At 39.8% G+C, this 12357-nt stretch overlaps 1 protein-coding gene across 2 annotated transcripts; it reads right to left on the reverse strand.

The window, feature by feature from the left end:
- Positions 1–3541: 3541 nt before the first annotated feature.
- Positions 3542–9183, reverse strand: dmrt2b (doublesex and mab-3 related transcription factor 2b). Of its 2 annotated transcripts, XM_026998810.2 has the most exons (4): positions 7039–9183; positions 6533–6629; positions 5469–5865; positions 3542–4082 (listed from the first exon to the last, which is right to left on the reverse strand). In XM_026998810.2, exons 1-4 carry the CDS (start codon positions 7375–7377, stop codon positions 4058–4060), a joined length of 858 nt encoding a protein of 285 aa, XP_026854611.2. In that variant the 5' UTR covers positions 7378–9183; the 3' UTR covers positions 3542–4057. The 2 variants fall into 2 exon arrangements, with proteins under 2 accessions (XP_026854611.2, XP_026854610.2); XM_026998809.2 differs by lacking the exon at positions 3542–4082 and having other exon boundaries at positions 4623–5865.
- Between the last annotated feature and the right edge of the window lie 3174 nt (positions 9184–12357).

The raw sequence follows: 12357 nt of genomic DNA on the forward strand, positions 1-12357 counted from the left end.
GGTTTCAAACACTGGGTACTGTATCATAAGCCAATGTATGTTATGAGCATAATGATGAGGCTTATTCTGTCACATGCTGATTACTTTCTTCATCCTAGATTACTGTACACTCTATTACTGCACTGACAGCTTCTTTTTTCCATGGAAATCTGACACAGTGTCATAAATGTCACTATGGCATCAACTCCACCTACACATAGATGATCCACATGTCAACGACTTGGACATGTACAGAATGATTCAGTTTTTGTAACAGTGTAACATGATAGATATGTAAGTCTGCCTTCAAAGCAAGTACTTTAGTGTAAGATATCAAACGTCTGGCACTTCACCAGTGGGTGAAGGCTGGTAAAGCCATGCTAGTTCACGTTTTGTGCACTCCTTGGACAGGGAGGGAAATCTTTCCAACCTTAAATTAGCATGTGGACCTTCCCCCAACAAGTCTCTCCTAACAGAGCAGGTTCATGGGGCTATCCACGCTTCAGGTGCCCCTTTCCACATCGTTAGTGTTTTGTTATCTGGCTTCCGCAAATATGTGGAATTGCTGCCACAAATTGCTGCTCACGTTGATTTATGTCCTGTTTGGTAGCCTGGAACAGTCCGGGGTTTGAGGTGCGGTGAGCATCTGGTGGCGCAGGTTAATTGAGGGCGATTAAGGTGATTAATAGCTTTGTTTAAAGTAAAAACACAAGACAGAAGGGTTGGTGTTGCAGGCCAAACACACCAGAAGGAGGCCAGGCCATGAGGAGCCTGGCTGAGGGGAAAAGGTGTAGGGGCTCGGAGGGAGAGAACGATGATGGTGGAGAGACTGTAAGGAACCTGGGTGCTGTGCAGAACAGGTAAAAGGCTCGCAGGCTTATGCTGTGTGGTAAGGTAGGCTAGTGTGCGAGTACCAGAGGAAAGGACAATATTGACATGAAGCTTCGTACAGAGAGCCACTGTTTATACTCAATTATTCTTTTATAGACGTGTCTGTGAGAGAGTTTACACCAACAGCAAAACAAAACAAAGAGAACAAACAAATAACCATCAGCTAACTTTCCAGTGGGGAATCAGTTCATTATCACAAATGGTTGCAGACCTCTGCTCATATAAAATAAAACCTTTCATCTGTGATAATGATCATTAACAATGTATGCAGCTGAAAACTTAGTAACATTGTACAAATGAGGTTTCAGCATGACCTCACTGATAGAACATATTAAGAGAAGTCATCACCCCCTGTGGACTAGGATCAGCTATGTCTGCTTTCACAACCACCCACATCATGCATGAAACAAATGTCTGATTCCGGCTTTTACTGACGCTATATATTGTCACAAATATAAGAATGAGCGGCAGCCCTTAATCCTCCCTCTGCTCTTGTTTTCTATCAGTATTCACAGCATGAATTGTCATGTCTGTAATGGTAATCCAGTTAGAATAAATAGCCCTTAAACATGGTGGTGTTCTTGGCTGGTGTGCAGACCATGCAGCTGGGCTGCATGCTGGCATTCTCTGCTATATCACGCCATCTCGCCTCTCGTAGTTTCTGCCAGCTCAACTCAGCTCAACTCTCTCGCTCTTCCTCTCTCTAAACCATGCTCTCCCCATGCCTCTCACACATTGCTTTTGGCCAATCAGCTGTTATTATTTCAAATTCCCACATCCCTTTGCTCCTTGAGCTTTTATTCAACATCCGTGGAGGTTTATGTGTCAACAACCCCTCTTTTCCTCTTCATGAGCTTGGCCCTGGTACAATCAATCACTCCTAAGAAGGTACCAATATGTTTGTATGACACCTTTACCGAACTGTGACCAAATAACACACAGGAGTGGGTAAGCTTTCCAGGACTATGAGGTGTTAAAACTATCCAGTGTCTTACTCAAAGAGGAGAATAACTTACATGCAGGGTAAATACTGCACAGTTATAAAGGGTAGCAAAGACAGCAGTTTTCAGCTGTATGTTATGGCCCACCCTACTGAAGTCATCCAGGATTCTGACCTTCAAACAGTTGGGTATGGGTTATTAAAGTTGTGCTAGATTTAAATTGCTTTACTGCAAAAGACAATTGTCAAAGCTGCCTTTCATGTACATGAATATGCCATGGTACACTAGTAAAGTGTGCGCATATGTTAGAGGTAATACCAGGGGATTGGCCTGTATGCTCACAGCCTCTTTAGTTAGAATCAAGGAAGTCTGTGATTTACTCTGATGGAATGGTAAAAGTGGATACTGGGCTGGGTCGTTCAGCAGAAGGTAACAGTATAGCCACACAGCTGCAACAGTGGGCACAGGTTCCATGTGCCTGAGAGAGTGAGTGTGTGTGTGTGTGTGTGCGTGTGTGTGTGTGTAAGAGAGAGAGAGTATAGTGCATACTGCAGTGGAAAAACCCAAACTCAGGGGAAAGGGAGTGGGAGGAACTTTATGCTCTTTCATTAATTTTTAGAATTCTGTGAAATTTAAATTCACTAGCACTGTCAAAAAAACAACAACACAGCAATTATGGTTTATGCACCCTGACCCTAAAACACCTTTGGTGATGACTAATATGCTCAACTAAATGGGGGGAGGGGGGGGGGATTAAGAAGAATTCAAAGCTCACATTGACACTTTTTTGTTATATTTGATGTTCCCTAAAACTATGTGAGTTAAGAATAACAATTTTACCAAAGTGCCGTAGTATTACAGTGAAAAACATTTAAGATAACCCAACTTTTACAGATGACGAACCAAAAAACCCCAAAAACGCTTACCTTCTTAACTCAAACTGTAACACTTTGTGTCACGGTCATGAGTTATCTGCCATGCAGTAAGTGTCCATGTATTTTGGGCCAATGACACATATAGGAGTTTTTTTATTGGGTGCAACAGGTGAGGGGCAGAAGGCCAATCCACCCTCCCACCCACCCGCGGCTGTGTGTAACCCTAGAGCCTGTTTTGGGGGGACTTGGCCTGCCTGCCAAGGGCAGGGAGTCAATCTGACAGATTCCGCTTGAGTAGGGATCTGGCAGTGGGATCAAAGTAGCCCCTCTGCACCCTGATACTAAACGTTGCTGATATCCTGTCAGGAGAGAGGAGATGCTGATATCTAGATTGCACAAATAAGATGGGGTGACCATGTTAAAAGAAGGTTATGGCGATAAATAAGTCCACCATGAAAGACATACAGGCACATTTTTTCTCCTCCATGGCCTACATAGTGTGTGACTGTGGTCTAGTTAGCAAAGCTGTGCCTCAAATGTGGTGGGCGCTGCTGTTAAAAATGCCACTGAAATGGAAATAAGGAGGAAATGGAGGTGAGGAAGCTGCTGCATCAACTGAGAAGCTGCACAGGAGTTGGGCTCTGTCAAAATGGGGGCAGAGCTAATGATGTGGTTATGCCTCTTACCTGCCTCATCAGCATGTCAGTGCTAACTCGATTCAGCAAAGCCCACAGCATGGCTTTAATGAACAGTGTTATAGTAATAAACTGTAGCATAGCAACACAGAATAAGAGCATTTAGGACTCATTTACGTCCTCCATAACCTTGAGAGATCTTTGGGAATCTAAGAGACACTAAAAATTAAACTAATAATGAGCATCTCATTATTGGGCAGAGATGGTATAAGGAGAAATCAAAACAGAAATGGCAATATTATAAAAGGAAAAAAAATCTTCTGTTGTTCCTCACTGTAATCGTTATGATTTGTGTATTTGTATATTTGTGTTTATTTATGCTTAATTTCTTCATTTTACTTCACAGAGACAATAGGCAATTTATTATCAGTGAAAAGCTAATAATGGAAAAGTGAAATTTCATCATCCCATGTCTGGTACCTATGTAGACAAAACACACTGTGAAACAAAATGCTGATATTTCTCTGCTCTGTAGAGATCTCAGGTGAAAAAAGCGCCAAAGGCCATGGAGACTGTGCGACGCTGCGGCTGTACGCTCCCTAGGGAACTCGCTTCGTGTGAAAGCGTCCTGATGCAGGCCCCTATGTGAGCGTTGAGATGCACTTAGATAGGGACACACAAAGAGGCCACAGCACTATCACTCATGTTGACGCCATGCGGTCCCCAGATGTCAAAACTATCTGACTCCTCTATCGGAGAAACTGTAATGAAAGGGAAAAAATGAGAAGAAAAGAAGACGGATATAGATCAGCTGCAGGTTAAACAACCCTGTCCAGGCTCCAGAATGCCACGCTAGAGAAAAAAGAACAATGTTGCCAAGGCAACATTATCAGATGTTCAAGTGCTGGCATATATAGCTGAAGCTTCCACTTCACTGTCCAAAGGTTAAAAAAGTGGAAATGGTTATTTTAAAAGCAAACTTGCTGCAGCTGGAAGAGTGGCCCTTTTCAATTAAACATTAAGTGTGCTTAATATGATACTTGATTGCTGAAGCTGATTAACCCATAAGTAGCCTAATTTAGAAAAGTGCATTGTAAACAAAACTTTTGAAAATGTGAATTATGGCTTTTACATATTCAAATCATTTATATGTTCTTCTACTCCTGCTTATGTAAATACATGGTCTGGGCTGTGTTATATTTTGATACTTTATTACACAATGTTATGCTTTGTTTAGCTAAAGGCCCTTTAATTAGTTTTCTTTAAAACTGTAGGGAGATGGACATGAAAGGACATGAAGATGTGAGATTTATTTAATCAGCCTTAAAATGATGATTCCCATTGCTGATATAGTATGTTTGTGTGTGTGTGTCTGGACATACCCATTACCATCTGGACATATCCATAACAATTTTAGAACCAATTTGAAATTATCCATATGTAAAAAAAAAAAAAAAAAAAAAAAAAAGTCAGTGCTGTACAAAATTACATAATCAGGGAAAAAAAAAATGGATAAATGTAAAACTAGAGGCCTCTATATGAACATATGATTTTAGAAAAGGATAAATAATAAATAAATCTAAACAAATTATACTTAATTTGAAATGGTACACAATACATATCCTAACTCAAAAACTACTATCATAAACAAAACAAATCCAGATATTTGCTTATAAAATGTCTGGAGCATAAATTCTTCTGAAATATCAAGGAACATTTTATTCCACCAGAAAATAAAAACAATTCTATGACTTTATAAAAAAGTGTATTCTGCAGAGAATTCACCATGTCATCACATCAGCAAAGCTTCTACAGAGAAGGGTAAGGGCCTCACGTGGGACTCTTTAATGCAGTTCGCTCTAGTGGAACAGTCCTTGTGTGCTAGAGCTTTAGATCTGGGCACCCTACAGCACCTATTTGGCATCTCTGTCTGTGACAGCACCTTTCCCTCAGTCAGAGGAAGACTGCCGTCCAGCGCCGACGCCATGTCCAGCCTGTCAGCACCAGCACTCTTTGGCGTGCTGTTAGATGAGTCAGCCCGCACACTTTCTGAGCCGGGCTTTGCTGACTTGATGCCTGTGTTTTTGCTGCAGCAGTGCTGAAAGCCTTGAATTGAGGTCAATGGAAAAGATTCCAAGTGTAAGTACCTCTCGTTGCAGGTCTCCCAGCCTTCTGCTGCCCGAAGAAGACAGCTCTTTGCGAGAGAGTCCGTGTGACGGGGTTCTGAAGTCCTGAGTGGGAACTCGTGGGGGTGGCAGTGGAGGTTGCACTCATACAGCAGTGGGCCGTACTTGTACACGGGCATGTAGCTGGGCAGGCTGGCGTCCGACAGCGGGTACAGCCATGCAGAGGAAGCAGGCAAGGCAGCAGCCTGAAGGAGCATGACTCCGGGTAGTTCCTCCATCTCTCTCTGCCTCAGCTCTCTCTCCAGCATCACACTCTCCAGCTCTTTGTCAGCGAAGGCTCTCCTCTTCCTCATCCTCACGCTAAGCGAAGGGAAATGGAGTTTCTTTGGCCAGTCGTCTAGCGTGTTCGGTTTATAGCCTATGGCATGAAGAAAGCATCGACCTCACTTAACACACGTTCATGAGAATAATCTTCCAGAGAATAATATTCTAGAAATAACATTTGTACAGTCTAAACTGTGTATTAATGCCTCCATTAATGTTTGTATTAATTTGCAAGCTTATTTTTTTTTCAGCATGAATAGGCACCACATACAGTCTTATTTTAATAATCTATCAATTTATCATTTGAAACCAGATTGTAATTTACCAGTACAGTAATTTATTTGTCACCAAACTCTATAGAACATGAATATAACAATCTGAAAATGTTTATTTTGTTTTCCCAATACATTTAACCATCTGAGAAACATTTTGTACACATCCAAATATCTTGCAATAAAATATTGTGCAGTTAAATGATCAGTCTAACAAACAAAGCCATTACCTATATTAAAACTTTAAACTACCTTTCAAACACTGACATTGAAGAAAGCATATCTGAGAAGTTTAAAATCCAAAGCCATTACATGATTCCACTCTGCTGCAATTCCTACCTTCATTTGCATAATTTTAATTATCTTAAACAAACACAAACAAATCTATTCCAGGCAGAGGGATCTGTAGCATAATGGCTGAACTAATCCAGGTTCTTCCAATATGGCCTGAGAGATGACTTAATGAGATGCATATTCATTAAACCTTACCCTCTAGTATACTCTTTGCCAGCAGACTAGGCTCTCTGGTATAACGTTGGTAAGCTGCACGTCTGAGGTAAGAAGCATTCCGCTGATTTTTCTTACCCTGTTAAAGAAATAAAACAACTCTGAATTCTTCGTGTTTACTATTTCTGAAATATTTGTGATCATTTTGGTGGAGCTATTGCTTGATGATTATGTAAAATTAAAGTATTTTAGATCATGAACACTATATTCGTAAAAAGTGTTTAAAATGTGTAGATTTCTATTAATGTTTATGCGACATAATGCAGTAAGAGCTATCTGAACCAAAATAAAAGCGTTATAAAAAATCGTTTAAAATTTTTATTCATATATATATATATATATATATATATATATATATATATATATATATATATATATATATATATATATATATATATATATATATATATATATATATATATATATATATATAATATTTGAGCTTCTGTCAGCGGCGTTGACGGTTTGTGACACTTGCCCTCGCTCACCTCGGTAGCCTGCTGCCTCCGGAGGGCAACTTGCGCAGCCATCACTCGTTGTCTCTCCACGACGAGGAGACAGTTCGCGCACTGACAGTCCCGCCAGCGGCAGAAGCGCTTGTGGCCTTTGAGACACGACACGACGCCGTGATTCCGACAGCGAGCGCACTTTGGACTCCGGCTTAGCCTGCGCTGAGGCTGCGCTTCCGTCGTCATCTTCGCTTCCCTCTCGCTTCGACTGCCGCGTCCGTCCACGCTCTCCACGTCAATCTCCTCATCGTATTCGCCTTTGAGGGAATCGAGGTCGGCCAACTCCAGCTGGAAGTCTACTTCAAGTTTAGTGGACATCTATAAACAACCCTTTCCAACTTTGTGCTGTTGTACACTCGTGTATTGTCAAGTTTATTTTCATGTAGCCTAAACTCTAAAATACTGGGCTCTGTGCTGACATGATGTTGTGATCCCCGCAGAATCTATGAGCGCACCAGACTTGAGAAATGTTATGTCACTGAGCTTTTTTGAAGTGCTAGAGATGTCTATACAGGAATGTAGACTTTTACCTACGACGCGACAGCTGAAGAAAATTTTGAAGGAGAAGTTTGCGCTCATCTTACTCATCTCTCCGTATTTAAGCAGCGTGGTTAAGTTGATGTGGACGTCACAGAGTTTGGGGTGATCAAAACAAACTCCTCCTCTCAACTTCTCTTGCTGATTTACTGTGTTCTTGAAAAAGATTTACTCGAACTCTTGTTTGTCCTTTCATAATAATCACGTCTTGTTAGTGTATGTATTTTAGGTATAGAGAAAGATAATGAGAAAGCATTTTAAATTTGTAACATCAAACATGTCCCTTCAATAATTTTAAAAAACGTTCAAAAAGAAAAGATTAATAATAACAGTATTTCCATTGGAAACCTTTTGTCTGCAATATGCTAAATATTTTACCCATTTAATCTTGACTGGACATTAAATGAGTAAAATGTCAGAGTGGACATTAATTGAGTTTTCCAGTATTAGTATGAAAATTGAATTTAATTAATTTAACATGGACATAGCGTCTGGATCATGTTTTTAATAAGATAGGATGCGCTTGAATGTAATTCTGAGATTTTTTTAACACGTTTAACATGCTCAATTCCCAGAGTACACACTTTATGAAATATACATATTACAGGAACAATGGGGGAATAGGCCTGCAGATTTTTGTGACCAACGTAACCCTGCTCTTTCTAGGCAAGTAAGCTACCCAGAGATAGAAAACATTTTAATTGCTAGTGGTGACTGCCAAACCACCAGAGCACAATTAATTAATATAATGCCAACTCATTAAATAAAAGCTTGGGGAGTTGCTCTGGTGTAGAACCAAGTGAGTGTAGCCACCATGTGGATGGTCTTTGTACTGTCACACACTGCTGGATCTGGAAAATGTTACCTTAGGTGCCCCTCTATGCTACAGACACTCATAATCATGACAGTCCATGTATAGCGTGCCACAGGAACCTTTGTATTTTTCCTTCTCTACTGTTTGTTTGTTTTTTTTTTCCTCAAAATAGTCTACTTTTATCATTATTTCTTTATCATTATTTTTAGGTCAAACTAGCTGCTTATTTATCTATTGCTTTTTATTTACAGACTGTATAACAATAACAATAGCTGTACTTACTTATCAAAATTCTATGTTAGCAAAGAAAATATCCCTAAATAAATATAAAAAATTAATAAAAAGAAGTAGAAAAATGTGTTAACAATCACCATGGAGTCAAAGTTAAAGTTTAGTTTTCTCCACATTTTGAAAGTGCTTAGAGTTGACTTTCAGCCTGACACTGGGCAGTGTCAAACATTCAAAAGGAAAATACAACAACTGATCTCGCAGGTGCTGCATCTGAGCCACACTGGAGTTTGCCTTCAGACAGCTTTAAGACATGGGCATTTCCTTTTAATCATTGCTGTGTATTTTGTTGTTTTGTTTGCCCAATGTTTGCCCAGGAAGGGCTAAGGCCACACAACCCTCTTCTGAAGTGTAAGAGACATACACAAAGTTTCCTTTTACACAGCTTTTAACTACTTGTTATATTTTACTGAGAATTTTAAAGTACTGAAGGGAGATAATTATTCCATTGACTGTGGTAATTCCAGTATCTTTCACTGCTTTCCACTCCACGTTTTCAATAAAACAATTAAATTTAATTTGAAAGTGTTATTTTCCTTAAGGGCCATTTATTTTAAGAGGATAGCATTGCATACATCACTACACAATACCCACAGTTACAAGAGACAATTGTCAAAAGACAATATGACATTGAGGGTAACCATAATGTCATAAAGACCTAATGAGTGAATAATACAAAGAATGAAAAATACAAATAAATAATCCTCATAAATAAAATGGAGTTAGATGTGAGTGAAAGTCGCAAGTCACAAAAGATCTACTTCTCAAGTATATTAATCCCAGTCATGTTTTCAAAGCATGCGGGTGGGGTTCTCAGTAGGACTAACATGACAAGTGAAGCAGTGCATCAGTGGAAATGGAGACAACCTTAATGCAAATGCATAATAGCATATGTGTGTGTGTGTGTGTGTGTGTGTGTGTGTGTGTGTGTGTGTGTGTGTGTGTGTGTGTAAAGAGTAGGTGTGCTCTGGAACTGGCCCTTCAAAAGTCTGTTATAGAGAACGCTATGGCAATGCATACATGTACACATGTGCATCCTGCTGCATGTTCAGGAAATATGCTTGATGACCTGGAGAGAATTCCCTGCACTACAGTTCACTCCTCCATGGGCCATTTGAGATGACTTATCCTGCAGTTTAATGATCTCTTTAATTCAGGTTTGTGGGATCTTAGTCTTCTCTCACCCCATGAGCTCACACTTAAAGGAAGGTGACAGGTAAAGATCCTCAACAGGGAAGTTCAAGAGCCTTAAAACCTCACAAAATGTTACTTTGATGTTGGATGTATTTGTAAGACAGAGGTATACTCTGCTGCTGCATTTCAGGGTTAAATGATCACATTTAATTGGAAGTGGTTGTTGCAGACCATATAACACATTAAGCATTAAGCCTAGCACACTGGCAACACTGATGTGCAATAGGGGAGGAATCTCCTGTTTCTACTCATTTAGAACTGCTAACTCTAAACTGCAGATAATGAAGCCACTGAAACTCTATCATCATCCATGTTTTACCAGCTATAGCACCCTGGTAGGACTTCACTTGAATCCAATAATACACATATATACTGGAAAATAGAACACTAGTGTGCTGGTTAACCCACCCCAAATGGAAGCATATGGAAGTAATTATTATCAGACCTCTCCTGGGAAATCTATTTGCAATCTCGATAACAGTATTTCATCATTCTCACAGTCACACCTGCTGCAAAGTTGGAGCGCGCGGGTGTTAGGGTGACAGAGAGAGTGGGAAAAACAGAGATAGACAGAGACCATGCCCCAAAATTCCACCCGTGTTAGATTTGTGTATCAGCAGGACTACCGTTTTCTGTTGAATTCTGCACAGGTTAATGAGATCTACTAAATAATGCAGAGACAGCACTGCCCCCATGTGCCTCAAATAAGAACATTTTGTGGTTGGTCTTTGTTTCCTCTCACTGATGGCTTCATTATAGGAATAAAAGAAACTATTGAAGAATTTCACATTTACTACAGATTCCATTTTCTCAGAATGACAACAGTCTTTCAGTAGTCCCTGATCTTGCCTGAATTAGGGCACAAAGAGTGCTGAGGCAATAATAGTAGAAAATAAAACACTGAATGATCAGAGCTCAGATTCCACAGCAGTGCCCATGTGGGAACTCTTCTCTAGCTGGTGGGACAGTGAGTAGTACACGAATGTTTTGCATTGCAGAACACATTGTTATTGCCAAGCATGATTATTCAAAAGGACTGGAATAGGCTGACAGAATTAAACAGCCTTAATGCAGTTTTATTCAAACCAGATGCATAAACAAAAACTGATAAAGATAATTGCTGTTGCACATCCTAAATATTCTGCAGTGATTTCCCCAGAATGTCAAATATGTTCCTTCAGAGCTTTTTTTAAATATCATTTAGCAGACATTTTAAGACAGAGAGGCAGCCAATTAACAGATGAATTAATATTTATGCATTTTATCCAAGCAAGTGCTAAATATAGACCTGGGAGACCACTTAGGGTGAACACATGCTAATTGTCCCCCCCCCCCACTATCTCCTTCCGTTCTTCTCTCTCATTCTGTGCTTCCAACATCTCTCAGTACTGAGGAGCACTGAATGGATTTGACAGCAGGGCAGAACCTATGGAAAACACTGATGAAAAGTACATTATAAATGCTCTTACGCTTCACTGTTTCCCCATTAAATCTACTTATGAATCAAATTAACTTTCCCTCCCTCTCTCTCGCTCTCCCCATACTGAAGTGTATGCCCTGCCAAAATGGAACGGGCTATATAATATAATGAGTAAATGGATCTGTATATGTGCATGGAATATGCACACAATTATCACAAATTTAACTGTAAATTTTAGTTTCAAGGTATGACATTAACTGGGAAACTGCTTCTGATACATTAGCTTGCTCTCTTTGCATTAACATCAGCTAAAACAAGAATAAGCAATACTCTCTCCAGTTTATTTTCCTAATTGTTTGTAAAAGCAACATGTTTTCCATATACATGACATAAGTCATTATTGTTGCATATTGCTCATAAGAGAAAATGGTTTACAGTTAATGTATAAAAGGTGGGATATTATGTTCTTTAAGTTAACCACAAAACCTTTTCAAAAAAATCACTCCTGTAGAAGCAAGTACAATATGTTTATTAAACAATGCATGAGCAAGTAGATTAGATTAGAGTGCGAGATTTCATTATCTATTAATTAGAGGGGGAGAATTCATTATCTTCCTAAGTGTGGTACATAATCACCACAACACTACAATTCTACATTCTACATTACTAGGCATGTTAAAATTGTTGCCATATGAGTGATTGCGTGATAATGGCGCAAACTCAGCCATTTTCTAAGTGAGGTATTGACAGTGGAGGGAAGGACCAGGATGGAGAAGACTTCATGGTGTGTTTAAACAACCTCAGGTGTCTGGTCCTCACACTAAAGCCAGTATCCACGCTCAGTACTAAATCCCACTCCTCTCCCTTTCAGGGTGAAAACAGGCAAGTGTGCGGTGGGCTCTGTGTAGCGGACTCCATGCAGTGGGCTCTGTGCATGTCCTCAGCATGTCTTTTACACTACAGAGTAGTGTGGCATTTAGGTAGAGGCTAAGTAGAGGCAACCTATCAACTGCTTAGATTAATTTGTGAAGTTCAAACAGCAAGA

The sequence above is a fragment of the Electrophorus electricus genome, chromosome 3 (assembly GCF_013358815.1).
Source record: "Electrophorus electricus isolate fEleEle1 chromosome 3, fEleEle1.pri, whole genome shotgun sequence".
NCBI lineage: Eukaryota > Metazoa > Chordata > Actinopteri > Gymnotiformes > Gymnotidae > Electrophorus > Electrophorus electricus.